This window comes from Schistocerca serialis, chromosome 2, assembly GCF_023864345.2.
Source record: "Schistocerca serialis cubense isolate TAMUIC-IGC-003099 chromosome 2, iqSchSeri2.2, whole genome shotgun sequence".
In the NCBI taxonomy this organism is placed as follows: domain Eukaryota; kingdom Metazoa; phylum Arthropoda; class Insecta; order Orthoptera; family Acrididae; genus Schistocerca; species Schistocerca serialis.
This window is the reverse complement of record NC_064639.1, coordinates 389007303-389023647: the sequence shown is the minus strand read 5'-3', so window position 1 is coordinate 389023647 and position 16345 is coordinate 389007303. Positions and strand designations below refer to the sequence as shown.

Here is a 16345-nt window from a genome sequence, read left to right as displayed (position 1 = left end):
CACTGTATGAAGCACTTTTAGTTACAATTTTATGCACTGAATTGTGCAATAATTATTTTTCAGTAATCTGTTTTCCAAAATTGGGCATTGATAACTTTAAAGCCAGTCTCACTTGTATTCAAGGTAACATGAGTACCTGTTACAAGTGGATGTCTGAATAATCTGTCAATCCAGGAAAATCATTTTTGGGCCATATATATGATAGAAGCCCCCTCTTTTCACACAGAATCACAGCCAGTGCCGTCAATATTTACTTGCCTCTAATGAAATGATGATAAGAAATCGACTTTCCGTAACCTCCATTTAATAATGAGATAATTAATTTAATAATGAGATAATTACTTGCATATGTCATGGCTTCATTACGTCCATAGTTACTTGTTTGATGGCTTGGACATTTTTGTAACATTTATTTCTGTAGTCTGCACAGTCAAAGATTTGTATATGATTGCAGGTTTTAAAAGAGCGAAAGTCCATTATAAGAAACATAAAGATTTGAGTGAGCCCACAGTAACAATTAGTGAGCAGTCAACAATATCTGCAGGTAATGAACAAGGTACGTTACATTTGTATTTGAAAATATATTTAATAATTTTTTGGGTAATGTGCAAATAATGTGCACATGAACGAAAACTCTCTTTATTAAAATTTGTACATAATATTTATTAGTCAGTACAGTATGCATAAATGTGTGGTATTTCATCAGACAATACGACTGACAGTTCATATTCTGGTATATCTCTGTGTATTTTGCCTGATGATTTTTGTTATGTGGGCTTGAGCCCATGGTCAAAGGTGTATGTTTTGGTGTCTTTCACATTGTCTTTTAATGCTAGAGACATAATCATCTGATGATCACCAAAGATGAAAGACTGCATTGTATGATCATTATTTTTGTATTAAAGAATTATTAACTTCGTAATATTATGTGTGAAAATATCCTTACTGCTGATAGATTGCGCAAATGAAATGCATTTAGATGGTTCATTTGTGTAATGTTCCAACAGCTATACTGTGAAGTGAAATGTAGGATAATGGATTAAGACACTTGAATGGACAATTAGTATTGCTGATAGCTTGACAGAACTGCTGTAAGTGCTTCTTCATAATAATGGAAAAACAGCTTTGTTGAAACTTATCAATCCAACAGATGCATAGAATGAGTTAGAATACTTTCAAACTGTGGTGCCCATCAACAGTGGTAGGACTGTGGCAGATGATTGGATTGAGGTTGAGTCTTTGAAATTGGCAAAGCCACAGCTACTCATAGATGGCTGATAGCTTTAGTCTTCTTAGGGACTATGAACAAAATTGTACATATGACCCAACGAGATAACAAGAAGTCTGAAAAGTTCACAAGAGTGCAAGTGCCTCTTATGTCAAAGATAGCCAGTATCCAATATTTCAGCAGACAGTCCCACCCCCCCCCCCCCCCCCCCCCCCCCCTCCCCCTCCCTGCTACACTAGGAAATAGAAGGTAACTTCTGTAAGTGAGGCTGTCAATGCTACACAACTTAAACCAATACCATGGAAGATGAAATATACATTAACCACTTACCAGTGACTAAAATCAGAGCTTACTGCAGCACATGTCTTTCTTATGACAACAATTCATTGTGTAGCATAATAAACGGTGCCAGGTCGTGCAAAATACAAAGAAAATCATATGTCTCTGTTTGCAAGGTCATGTACTAATTTTATCTCAGTTGATTCCATTAGAACATTGTCTCATTGGTTTGAAGTAAATGCAAAACTGTTATTGAAATATTGCAATCGGTGGTTAATAGCAAGGTAGTACTCTGGAACTGCAAGGTTTATAACAGTCCTCTTCTCTCCTCTTCTCCTTAACTGCCCCAAGTAGTGTGAAGTACATAATGTGCTATGGTTGAAGCACACCAGCACTTTTTGGAGTACACAATCCTTCTACATGACATAATTGCCATTTTTTATGGTAGTGATCAGAATTAACAGAAACCCACATGTCAATTTTTTGCCAAAATTGAGTTACCTGTGTCTTTCGACTTTAAGCATATAAGCCGATCATTATGTAGAGAAACTCCGTGTGTTCTGGCATTTGCTGTGTTGTTTAGCAGCCATTGTATCACCTAAATGAAAGAGAAACCCCACATGTACTAAAGACATGGCCTTTCTCAAAATGCCATGTTGTCAGCAGTGTTTTAAACATAGAGAATAAGCTATATTCCCTCTTACTCTTTGGTGTATTTGATTTCTACTGTTATTGGTGCTAACATGTCAGACAGTGGCAATGCTCCTGACAAATATCAGGAAACAATGATGAAAAGGAAGAATGCAGTTTCTGAAGCATACAGCCATAAAAGGTGGATGAGTAAAAAATGAAGTGTATAATAATTGGAAAGAAGATAGAGTTCAACCAAAACCTCATTGTTATGACTGCAGGTGAGCTCTAATCTGAAATTTAGTACTGATTCAAAATTAAGGTGTAATTATCCGTGCAGTTAAAGAGGAAACAGAAAGAGATTATACCAATGCAGGCCTTTCATTTGATTTTATGCATAATGTGCAAATGCCTCATATACCAATATGAGACATGTTTTACTTCAGTCTGCTTTCAGAAAGTGTCTTTAATGTGCATGACATACGGAGTGAGTGAGGCAGGTTTTACCTCTACCAAGAAAGAATAGCACGAAGTAACCCTGATGAAATATCTTCATTTATTTTTGATGTGGACAACATGTTAAACACCTTCACTGGTTCTGTGATCCTTGTGGAGGCCAAAATAAAAGCCATGCAATTGTGAGATTTTGTTGAATGCTTTTGGCATAGGGAAGATTTCAGTTAAGCACCCATTACCCTCCAATAAGAGGCCACTCTTATCTTCTGTGTGATAGAGATTTTAGCATAGTAAAAAGGAAAATTAGAAAGATGAATAGGATGTATGTGCTGAAAGGATGTGCAGAATTAATAATAGAGTCCAGTACAAAGATGAAATTTTCAAATACTAAAAACAGAAGAGATACTAAATTTTAATGGTGACAAAAGTTGTGGCTTCACAAAGAGATAAACAGCACTTTCATATAACACAAATCATACAGTTGTCAAACAATGGAAAATCCAAGATGGAATGTAACAATATTGTGAGAAGGAAAGTTGCTACTCACAATATAGCGAAGATGCTGAGTCACAGATAAGCACAACAAAAAGAATTTCACACTTAAAGCTTTAGGCCAGTAGCCTTTGTTAACATTACACACACTCTCTCTCTCTCCCCTCACACCGCAACTCACACACACACACACACACACACACACACACACACACACATGCACACACGACTGCAGTCTCAGGCAACTGAAACTACACTGCGAGCAGCAGCACCAGTGCATGATGGGAGTGTGACAACTGGGTGAGGGGTAAGGAGGAGGCTGGGGCAGGGAGGGGGAGGGATAGTGTGGTGGGGATGGTGGACAGTGAAGTGCTGCAGGTTAGGCGGGCGGAGGGAAGGGGGAGATGGTGGTGATGATGATGATGATTGGGGGGGGGGGGGGGGGAGTAGTGCAAAAGAGAGAAATAGAGTGTTTCTCTTGTCACCTTACAAACCGCACTTGTTGGTGCGGCATCTTGTGTCCCACATTACTCCCGCTGATATAATTAATCCTGTACTTTAAAATTGGTGACATTCCCTGCATCATTCCCCATATTTTTGCATGTTTGCTCCCACACCTTTCTGGTGCCATACGATATTGCATCTCATCCTACGAACCCCTCCTCAGCCCTGACACTTTCTCTGTTCTATCCCAGTTGTGACTTCTTGCCAGTTTTAGTGATTTTTCACATTTTGCTATTGTCGACTCCCGCAGATTTCATCTTGTTTCCCCCTTTTGCATCCATTTTATCCTTTTCGTATATTTTCACACGTATTTGGGTGTATTTTTGCGAAATTTTTTGGATGTTATTCTACATTATTTACTTAATTTTTTGCATTTTTCCACCACCGTGGATCCTTGCTCCTTCCATCTGCATCAATACACAAAAGTCTCCTTATTGCTAGCCAGATCCCAGTCCCTCATACTGTTCCTGCATTGTTCCTTGGCTCATGGAATTGCCCCTAATCACCTTACCATCAAATTACCCATCTCTGGCTGCCACTCCTCCTTCCACAATGACCTCCACCTGTTCAAATTCCGCTAATCCTTAGCACTCACCAGCATAGTCCTGCAAAACCTTATCAACCAAGCCCAAATCTCCTTACAGTACCTTCTCTCCATCCACAAGATTCTCCTGCTTTGCAATCCCAAATTCCTGTAATCCATAACACACATTGAATCTCTTGCCCTGCAGGACCTTGAGCAACATGCAAAATGCTTCCTCAAAAAGCTCTCCATCCTGCTCACTTTCTACTCCCACCTTGGAGTAGCACTGTCCACCACCTCTGCAACAACCTCCAAACCTCCCCCACACCCCCTCATAGCTGACAAACCCTGTCTCACAGACCTATTACACTTACCCCACCCTGCAAAACTTCCTCCGATCACAACACAGAATCCAGAACCTAAACAGACCCACAACATAGTCATGAACCTTTCCTCCAGAAGGCTTGATGATGATGATGAGTCCCATACTTCTTTACCGAGCATAGGGGAGCGACGCAGGAGACCCGCGCTGCCTTACTAGGCAAGGTCCTAGTGGAGGTGGTTTGCCATTGCCTTCCTCCGACCGTAATGGGGATGAATGATGATGATGACACAACAACACCCAGTCATCTCGAGGCAGGAAAAATCCCTGACCCCGCTGGGAATCGAACCCGGGACCCCATGCTTGGGAAGCGAGAACGCTACCGCGAGACCACGAGCTGCGGACCCAGAAGCCTTAGTCCCATGGAAATGTCGATCCTTTCCAAAGGCCTCACCTTTTGCCCCACTCCCAAATTCAGTCATGCAGGACTTGTTAAAGACCTTCTCTCCTTCTCCTAGTCCCTACAGTGGAAACGCTTTTTTGCCACCAGCTGTACCAATCAGACTCAACCAAAGACCAATATTGAACCTTGCCTAACTCAGTTCACTCCTCTATCCAACAGTGATCCACCCTCATTGCCCTTAGACCACCCTTTGTTAACTTTCCAGAATTTCTTAACCTCAAACCTTGTGTCACCATCATTCCCCAAGTCTTTCAACATGCAGACTAACCTTACAGCTGCAGAAAGAACTGCAGTCCACCATCTAAAAACTGATCCCGACCTTATAATCCTACCTGCGGACAAAGGTCCCATCACTGTTGTTCTGAAGCGCAAGAATTACCTGGCGGAAGGACTGTGCTAGCTATCAGATACTTCCACCCACAAGCCTTGCCACAGTGACCCCATTCCAGTAATCCAGCAGGATCCCCAGTCACTACTCAAATCCTTAGACCCATCCCAGAACCTCTCCCCGGAGTCCATCTCTCTACTCACCTCTACCATTTCCTGCACTCCTACCTTCTACAATCTTCCTAAAGTCCATAAGCCTAACCACACAGGACGCCCCATTGTGGCCGGTTACTGTGCCCCTACTGAGAGAATCTCTGCTCTCGTAGACCAACACCTTCAGCCTATTACCCAGAACTTACCCTTCTATACAAAAGATACCAATCATTCCCTCCACCTACTCCATACAGTTCCTGTCCCTTTACCACACAGTGCCCTGCTCATCACTATTTATGCCATCTTCCTGTACACTACCATTCCTAATTCCCATCGCCTTACTGCTATTGAGCACTACCTTTCCCAATGCCCAATGGATTCCAAACCAACAACCTCCTCCCTAGTCGCCATGACCAACTATATCATCACCCACAATTACTTCTCCTTTGAAGGCATTACCTACAAACAAACCCAGGGTATGGTTATGGGCACCCCCATGCCACCATCCTATGCCAACCTGTTCATGAGCCATCTAGTGGAATCCTTCCTACAAACCCAGAATCCTAAACGCCTCACCTGGTTCAGATTCATTGATGACATCTTTGCTATCTGGATCGAAGGTTAGGACACCCTATCCAGATTCCTCCAGAACCTCAACAACAACTCCCCCATTTGCTTCACCTGTTCCTACTAAACCCAACAAGCCGTCTTCCTAGATGTTGTCCACCTCGAAGATGGCTACGTCAGTACTTCTGTCCGTATCAAACCTACTAACCATCAGCAGTACCTCCAATTTGACAGCTGTCTCCCATTCCATACCAAGAAGTCCCTTTTGTACAGCCTAGCCACCCATGGTTGTCGCATCTGCAGTGACATGCAGTCCCTCTCGAAATATACCAAGGGTCTCACTGAAGCCTTCACTTACTGTAATTATCCTCCCAAAGTTATACAAAGACAGATCTCCTGTGCCTTATCTTTCCAGTTTCCCACCACCTCCCAAAATAATACAGTGTGGCTCGTAAGTAGAGCGTGCAGTGCAGCTTGTAAGGTGACAAGAGAAACACTCTATTTCTTTCCTTTTCTGCTACTCCCCCTCCCCCCTCCTCCTCCCCGCCTCACCCCTGCCCTCCACCTAACCTGCAGCTCTTCACTGTCTGCCATCCCCACCATACTATCCCTCCTCCTCCCCGCCCCAGCCTCCTCCTTATCCCCACCCAGTCGCCACTCCCATCATCCACTGGTGCTGCTGCTCACAGTGTGGTTTCAGTTGCCTGAGACTGCAGTTGTTTGTGTAAATTTCATTTACGTGAGTGTATTTGTGTGCATATGTGTGTCTGTTGTTGACAAAGGCCGTTGGCTGAAAGCTTTAAGTGTGAAAATATTTTTGTTGTGCCTATCTGCGACTCAGCATCTCCGCTATATGGTGAGTAGAAACTTCCCTTCTCATGATTCATCGAGTTTTGCTATTCACATGAAAGTGTTGGTGTTGTTTTAGTTTGGTCATTTGTTGATGGAGTAGAAGAGCACATATTCTGGCTGACTGAGCCATCCGTAATTCCATCAAGAACTTTAAATCAGGCTTATCAATATCATTGCCCATAAACGAGAAGAAAATACATGATACAAGGCAATTTCTGCCATTCCCACCAATTCATCCAAAACTTCTACTCTGATATATGCAATTGTCCAAGATGTGTTAAAGAATGAATCATGTGCGGAGCTAATGCCAAAGAGAATGGAAAATAGATGTAATTTGTTTGATTTTTGTCTCTATTAGTGATAAAGTAGGAGTTAAGTAATAATTTATGCTTATTTATTACAAAATATCGAGGAAGCCCACGTGTCTGCTACAGAAAGTTTAATTTAACATCAAGAAAATTTATCCAGACCGTCTACAGCGCATTGGTGTTCCTCCATCTACATTCATTTTAACAAAAAATAGGAAGAAAAATGGAATTGCAGCTTAATTTTAAGATCTGGAAGTTTTATGTATCTCCTGAAAAATTAAGTTTCTTGGATTTGTAGAGTTTCTCAATATTCCCATTCAATTGCTCTTACTGAAATTCTACTATGTGAATACTGGACTGTAAACACAGAACACTGAGAATCCCTCTTTAAAGTGCTGTACCAACTGAGTTACCCAAGCGCGACTCACGCCCCGTCCTCACAGCTTTACTTCTGCCAGTACCTCGTCTCCTACCTTCCAAACTTTACAGAAGCTCTCCTGCGAACCCTGCAGAACTAGCACTCCTGAAAGAAAGGAAAACTGTGAGGGCAGGGCATGAGTCGTGTTTCGGTAACTCAGTTGGTAGAGCACTTGCCTGCAAAAGGCAAAGGTCCCGAGTTCGAGTCTCGGTCCGGCACACAGTTTTGATCTGCCAGGAAGTTTCATCATCACAGTGTTTGTGGATATTCTCACCAAAGGTATCCATCACAGCTAAAATTTTTTGCTAGAAGTAGGCACCCAGCTCTCTTGATTCTGTACTTGGTAGTCGCGTTATATGAAGTACAAGCTGACTTTTGATACTAATATATACTGCTCATCGCACAAAAGAACTAAATGAGCTAAAACCAGTCAGTTAATTGTTATAAAAGCACAAAAGTTCGTGCATAGCCTGCACCAGGCAAATCCTCCCAGACTACAATATGTACATTTCAGACAAAGCACTGGAGAAAGTACTTCTTTTTCCAATAAGGGAGTATGTTTCCAAATGATGATATGTGCATACATGATGCAGAGAAGACTTTTGAGTACCAGTATGGCTCATATTGGCTTCAGTAGACTATCACATTGTCTCTTCATAAACTAAGATCGTGAAGTGTACAACAAACTTATAATGTATCAAGGTGTTGCTATTTCTTCATTATTAAATAGCTGGTCACTATATTGTTGTAATATCAAAAAACTTTAGAGCTCCCACCAGAAAAACTTAAGAACATTTCTGAATGTTGTAGGGGAGGGCCTCGTCACAATCACCAAACTCCTAAAAAGATCTCTTGTCAATAGCATAGAAGTCATCATCATCCACCATTAGTGAAAATGGATGAAATATGTCCACCATGTGAATGAGAGCAGACTTTCCTGCCAAGTCTCTTACAGCAAAATTGTATGTGGAGTGTCTGTGCTTTGAGGCCATACAACAGGAAGGCTGCAGACTCAAGCTTCATTCCTCTACATCCACCATAAAAAGATTGTTTACTATTCAGGATAAAGCTTGCCTCACAGTGAAACAATTTCTATTCAAAGACCTGGCCATGGAAAGAAAAATATGTGAAACTGCGGTCACAACTGTCAGAGGAACTGGACTAAGAACAGACACCACATCAAATATGCCTAAAATATCATAATCTCTTGGACAAAGCCCATGCATGTGATGTAACATATACATTAATTTCTTGATATGGTGTTCATGCTGGTCTAGCAGAGGGCTTAATAGTTTAGTGAAGTGGTCAGCTACATGATATATTACAGCACCCATTTTACTCATAATAGACTGAAGAGTAGTGGATAGTCTTCATGATCAGGTAGCACAGACATCTCAGAATCTTCCTTAATGCCAAACCGTGAGCACAAATAATGCCATTGCTTGAAGGAACTGGAGAAATATTGTGTGAAAAATAGAATTGTTTAAGGGTACCGATAAGGCAAATGGTGAAAAACACCTGCGTTGTGAGGCAAAATTCCCTTTCTGAGAGCACATACATAGAAAATTTCCTTTTGTTTTGCAATGACATTAACCACTGAACACTGAGACAATGTTTTTTGGTATTAATGGTGAAGAAGTTGTTCAAGTTTCAACACTTACAAACTAGTGGTGTGAAAATATAGCTAGCTATATTGCTGGTTTTGACACTTTTAGAAACTATTACTTCACTGACAGAAAAATGACAAAACATGAGAGAAAAATACAAAGCAGATACAGTTTCAAAATACAGTACAATAAGTATGTGTTGTGCTTAGAAACCATGTGTCCTTACTTTAATGTATAACAATTGAATTTACTTTGCATCACTGGCATATGAATGTGTAAGATTACAACCCTTGCTCAATCCATTGTATAAGTTCCCATTTCTTTAGGAATCGTAGTATTTATAAACTATAGTTTGCAGTTGTATCTGTCGTACACTTGCAGGTCTTCCTTTTCCTGGAAACAATACCACTCTTCATCATGTTGAATCACAAAGCAAACACAAGATAGAAGACAGGCATCCACTGAAACAGTTCTCAGCACTTCATATTAAACATTATAACCATGCAAAAAGAAATATCAAAGGATTATTTTGTGAGGTATGTTGCTTTTCCAAAAAATGATGTGCAGTATCTCAGAATGATTGTTGTGGTAAGAACAAGACGTAGCCTCATAATAGTAGTTGTAAATAACGTTAAAAGTAATTTTATCACAAAGTTGTGAATGTGAAGTACTTTGCAGTATCATTACTCATTATTCAAATTCCTCTATTAAACATATATTTCTGCTAAGACATTTAAGTTCTTTAATTCTGTTAATATATAATTAAGTTCTGTAATAGTCTTAAGAGTAACAGATTACTCTTGGCAACTGTTCATAACAGTCAGAACTTCTTGAATATATACAATTATTAATACTGTGGCCTTTTTCTCTTAATCTTATAGTGTAATCTTGCTAATTTGTACAATATCTTTCTCTCTTTTCAGCTTATTTTCCCAGCCGTTTTTGTGTTTTTGTCCCTGCTTTTTACATTTGTATTTCCGGACTTGACACAGCAACCAGCATTGGTTATTGACCCATGGGTTTACGGATTCCCAAATTATGTTTTTTTCTCCTCTCAAAATTCCTCGTATACATCACAAAGGCTTGAGAAAGAGCTTACTGGACCCATTGGGATGGGAACAAGATGCATCAGTAAATATAATGAAATGTAAGTTCATGTCTTGAAGATAAGTGTGTTTATTACAATCATCATAATCATTATTATTATTATTATTATTATTATTATTATACTATATATGGAGCACATTTCACGCTGAATATGTGTTAGTAGTGAGTACATCCAGAAGAAACATATGAATGGTCTAAATTGTAGGAACATGTAGTTTCCTCCTTCATTTCAGTTTCTCGTCACATAGACATAAGAACTGATTAAAAGATGCAAACATAAAAATATTATTTAGCATAATAGGGGCATTTATCAGGACAGTGCTGAAAGCTGAGTAAAATAAATCACATCCTTCAGAGATATGAGACCAAAACAAATGCTGTATGCGCTCACTAAATGTTGTTGTTGTTGTTGTTGTTGACTTGGATAACCTAAAAGCATGTATAAACAGATCAAATACTGAAAGAGCAAATACCTCAATTTGGTATTTCTTAGAAGGATCCTTTAGACAGTGTAGCCAAAGGGCATCGTCGAATATATCAGGCCAACATTGCCTTCATTAAACTCAGTAAAAACTAGAAATATAAAATAGCAAAAACAGATAAAAAATTCACTCAGAAATGCATATGCCACATATAGGAATATATGGATTGGAAGAACTTCTAAAATAATAATTGTTTAATTTAACATTTCTGCTTTCATTTTGTAATGTTGTTGTTGTTGTTGTGGTCTTCAGTCCTGAGACTGGTTTGATGCAGCTCTCCATGCTACTCTATCCTGTGCAAGCTTCTTCATCTCCCAGTACCTACTGCAACCTACATCCTTCTGAATCTGCTTAGTGTATTCATCTCTTGGTCTCCCTCCACAATTTTTACCCTCCACGCTGCCCTCCAATGCTAAATTTGTGATCCCTTGATGCCTCAAAACATGTCCTACCAACCGGTCCCTTCTTTTTGTCAAGTTGTGCCACAAACTCCTCTTCTCCCCAGTTCTATTCAATACCTCCTCATTAGTTATGTGATCTACCCATCTAATCTTCAGCATTCTTCTGTAGCACCACATTTCGAAAGCTTCTATTCTCTTCTTGTCCAAACTATTTATCGTCCATTTGTCACTTCCATACATGGCTACACTCCATACAAATACTTTCAGAAACGACTTCCTGACACTTAAATCTATACTCGATGTTAACAAATTTCTCTTCTTCAGAAACGCTTTCTTTGCCATTGCCAGTCTACGTTTTATATCCTCTCTAATTCGACCATCATCAGTTATTTTACTCCCTAAATAGCAAAACTCCTTTACTACTTTAATGGTCTCATTTCCTAATCTAATTCCCTCAGCATCACACGACTTAATTTGACTACATTCCATTATCCTCGTTTTGCTTTTGTTGATGTTCATCTTATATCCTCCTTTCAAGACACTGTCCATTCCGTTCAACTGCTCTTCCAAGTCCTTTGCTGTCTCTGACAGAATTACAATGTCATCGGCGAACCTCAAAGTTTTTATTTCATCTCCGTGGATTTTAATACCTACTCCGAATTTTTCTTTTGTTTCCTCTACTGCTTGCTCAATATACAGATTGAATAACATCGGGGAGAGGGTACAACCATGTCTCACTCCCTTCCCAACCACTGCTTCCCTTTCATGCCCCTCCACTCTTATACCTGCCATCTGGTTTCTGTACAAATTGTAAATAGCCTTTCGCTCCCTGTATTTTACCCCTGCCACCTTCAGAATTTGAAAGAGAGTATTCCAGTTAACATTGTCAAAAGCTTTCTCTAAGTCTACAAATGCTAGAAATGTAGGTTTGCCTTTTCTTATTCTTTCTTCTAAGATAAGTCGTAAGGTTAGTATTGCCTCACGTATTCCAACATTTCTGCGGAATCCAAACTGATCTTCCCCGAGGTCCGCTTCTACCAGTTTTTCCATTCCTCACTAAATAATAATATTATGTAAAGGACCACTTCTAAGTTTAACTGTTTCAAATTCATTGCATTTTTGAACAGCTCCCATTATCATTCTTCATCTTCTCATTTTCAGTGAAAACCATTGTACAGCTAAAAGCATTAATATGTCTTATGAGTATGATATTATCTTAACACCAGTGAAGGAGCAATGCTCTTGCTCTGGTGGCACTCCGCAGTGTGCAAAGACAAACAAGTGGCAAGAACTACCAAGTGCAAAAGTAAGTTTTTTATGATTATTTTTTTCTGTATTTTTGAGTATTATGAGTGTGTCACAGTGAAGAGAACCCTTATATGAGAAATTTTATTGTTTTATGCAGGTCAAAAACTGCTCATGAAAATAATTGCTAACCAAAAGTGTGGTAAAAATTACAGGGGAATACTCATGATTACAATAAATGTGAAATGAAGCAGTTAATGCAGTGTGAATGCTTTATTTGTAGCCTGTTAGCCAGAACTGGTTGGTGTTATCAGACTAGCAGAATGTCTTAACCAAGAGGCACCACCACTTCTTTCATGGTCTCAGATTGGATATCTTGACCTATTGACACTGCCATTAATATGCTTAAATGATATATCAGGCATGTACTACAAACAAGGAGCAGCAGGACAGCCACTTAGTTAGCAGACTACATGCATTATCCACATAATAGTTTGTTATTTCAATTGATGTGTTTGGTAATTCTAATCAGTATTATTCTTTACATTACTTCTGTAAGAAAATTCAATATTCAAGTTGTTCCAGTCATAAAAAGCTGCATAGTACACTGTAAACATTATCCTGGAAAGTTACTGAAATATTTGTGTTCAGATTCCAAAGAATTATCAATAACAGTCACAGCCATACATAATGGCAGGAGAAAAATATTTTCAGCTAGGCACTAAAGATGGTATTATGTTGAAAAGGCATTTACTTTTTGACATAGTCTTTTTTTGGTTAACTTTGGTCATTATTTTCTAGCAAGTACAGCCTTGAAGTAAATTTCTGGAAGGTTTGCGATATTCCCAAGTACTGTTAACAGGCATCATAATAAAATTCAGTATGTTTGCCTGATACAAATTTGGAGATAAGTGGTAGTCAGGTGGTGCCAAGTCGTGTGAATAGCGTGGATGCTCAGACTACTTGTACTTGGGATGTATTTGTGGCATTTGGATTGTACCAGATGATGAACACTGCAGGAAACTCAGTCCCCGTGTCCTAGATATGGGCTGGGTGAACCCATGGTTCCCAAGCTGGTGACTAGTGAGCATCACCAATCATCTGTAACTATAGACTTTGTGCATCCTTCAGCAAGCAACATGCAGCATTGCAGTGGAATGTAGAGAGTCACAGGGAACAAGGACCTTAACTGAACTGCCTGCACCATGAGGTCACTGTGAACATCTATACAATAATTAAAAATAAATAAACAAATAAACCTCTATCTCAAGGTGTGCTACATCTTGATGGTGTTGATGACTGTTGAGCAGAAACAATCATTAGTAATTCAACCCCTGAGGTACTTGCCAAACTCCATTTGTATCAGGCTTACCCAAGCAAGAAAGGCTGTGTCATCTTTTATGTGCAAAATAGATTGCAGTGTAGCAGGAGCTCTGAAATCTCTTGAGAACTTAAAAAATAGAATATTTCTGACGGAAACAGCTACCTCACACCAAGCTGAATGGATACAGGAAGCAAAGCTAGAATTGTGAGTGAACTGTACATCATCCTAAATTGTAGCAAGGGAGTCTAGTCTTATCCTGCTGAGACATAATGCATAAAGATGTGATGGAAGAGTAAGGAGGTGTTGCTGTGACAGAAGTAAAAATAAAATAAAAACCACTTTGTCTGACAACATTACAGCAGAGTTCATCTGCCTGAAAGTGAGACCATATGACCTAACCCACAGGGTGTATACGACCCGGGACAACCGGGAAATCCGGGAAAAACCCGGGAATTTTTTCATCCGGGAGAAAACCGGGAAAAACCCGGGAATTTTTCGGAATTCCGGGAATTTTTCATTCTTTTAGCTTTTGGTTAAATTTTTTTTAAATTTTGGCTGCAGAATTGATTCTCTAGCAAAGAATGTTATTGTACCCTGCTGCTGGAGAATGATACTGCAGCAATAAAATATAAACGAGAGGGGGAAAAAATAAAACTTTAGTGACAAAGGAAATGTGCAATTTACAACAACAATAAACCGTGCACGCACAAGCGTTTGCAAATAGCAAAAATATGTCAAAGGCCGTAGGGCGCAGACTGTAATTCTTCATAACAATAAACTGCTTGCTATGAGCATGACGTCACAACTGTTCACATTAGGCTCGTTTGACCAATTGCCAGCGGTCTGTTGCTCATGCGCATTTGACTCGCGTATAAGCAGTACCTTCTCCCGCTACTTGAAGTTTGGCTGTTAGCTGTATCGGTAGCAGCAGCAAGCAGCCAGATGCAAACGATAAAAAATTTTCTCGCGCGCCCTAGTGCCAGATTCACGCTTGCACAGAGTTGTAGTGGGGAGGGGGTTAACTTCCACGTGAAACGTGTTTACGTTAAGTGATTTCCCTGCTTCTCTTCGTGTACAGCTCCCAAGTCAAATGAAAACAAAACGGATTTCTGTGGCCGGGAGCTATCAAGTGAATTAAAAATACATTCACATAATTACGGAGGGCAAAAATATATTAGTAATTTCAGTTTTCTGATTTTATTTTATTTCCAAGGTAGTAGCAGTCAAGCGTTAATTGCCTTGCAGAACAGTGAAGTTATTTTTGCAAGTTTGCTAAAGAAATTTAGCTTTATTAATCTTTCCGCTGAGGCAGTCATTTTATTTGAAACGAAGTGTTTCATTCTACAGTATTGGCTAGCTCCAACTTTTCGCTGAATTTCAAGTGCACGTTATCATCTTCTGCCATATATGGCATTATGTCATAATAAAGAACCATAAATGAGATCGTAGAGTACTGGTACTCCAAGAAAATTTACATCCCAAAAACCTCACTGAAAAGCTTAATATCAGATGGGACCTACTTCACTGTTAATCTGGAAAAAGCCAATTCGCACTTCAAGCCGAATTACGCATTTTAGTATGGTTTACGAAATTCCGATGCTCTTTGGAGTATCCTCTGATGCCCTGTTTCTTTTATGGTGTAATGTAAGCTCTTTTAGTGCTTTATACAAACGAACAAACGGGCTTCCTACACCACTGCAGTTGCACACGCACAATAATGCCTGTTTACTGGCGCTCTCTGGAAACGTAAATCGAACCTATTTCTAACAGTCTTCGGATAGTATTGCGAACGGTGGTTAGAAAAGCGTTACTTTCAAAGTAAATTTCTTTTTACGGAAGATGAATTATGTTACGTGTGAGAAATTGGGATGGATATCTAAATCACAGAGCGTTCGAAACTGAACAGTTTGAGAACCAGCCACTTACAAGAATTTCGAGCCGAGACATTTATGTCATAATTTTAAATTTACTGGCATATTTGTGTGATGTATCTTAAAATATAACACACGCAAAAAAGATCGATATTACATGTGAAAGCTTAGCTTCTGTTGTAGCGTGTTAATCTTGGAGACTAATATTATATGTGAAAGCTTAGCTTTTCTTGTAGATATACGATACTGTGTACACTAGTGTAAACCGTTAACTTTTCCTCTTGCGTGTTCGCGCTATGTAACCAGTGATCTTGCTATTGGCTGACTATAACCAACTATAACACGTGTCCTATGCTCTGAATAGCTGCTGCCATCGGCTGACGAGATCTCGTGGCTTGAGATATGACTCGCTTACAAAAGGACATCGCAACCTCGGTTTCAACGGTCCGCAAACTAACGCGCTTTGTTTGGTGCAATTCGAATTTGTACTTTCGTAATACGAAAATAGGGAACGTATATGTTGCTGCAAATCAAAGGTCTTTCCAACACTTCTCTCCTTTTTTTAAAATTAAAAGTCTCTCCAAAACTTCTCTGCCCGTCTTTTCTTTTTTTTTCCGGGAAGTTATACACGATTGTATAAAACGTTAAACATTCAAAGAATTAATAAGTTTTACAGTTTCGACGGAAAATCTACGGAAACCTACTGTCACTTAGTACAGAAAAAGTGCATTTTCGCCCGGGAAAAAGCGTATTTTTTAAACGGGATATCCGGCAATAATCCGGGAA

At 39.5% G+C, this 16345-nt stretch overlaps 1 protein-coding gene across 4 annotated transcripts in view; it reads left to right on the top strand.

The window, feature by feature from the left end:
* Positions 1-16345, top strand: part of LOC126457215 (ATP-binding cassette sub-family A member 7-like) — a 594847-nt gene that overhangs the window by 325617 nt on the left and 252885 nt on the right. For 3 of the 4 annotated variants that reach the window (XR_007585450.1, XM_050093335.1, XM_050093333.1), the window contains exons 28-31: positions 455-556; positions 9511-9665; positions 10053-10276; positions 12281-12425. Coding sequence is in view for 3 of the 4 variants with exons in the window: in XM_050093335.1 (XP_049949292.1) it covers positions 455-556; positions 9511-9665; positions 10053-10276; positions 12281-12425 (626 nt within the window). In the remaining variant the exon portion in view is untranslated. The remainder of the gene's footprint in view (positions 1-454; positions 557-9510; positions 9666-10052; positions 10277-12280; positions 12426-16345) is intronic. The other variant, XM_050093334.1, reaches the window with a different exon arrangement.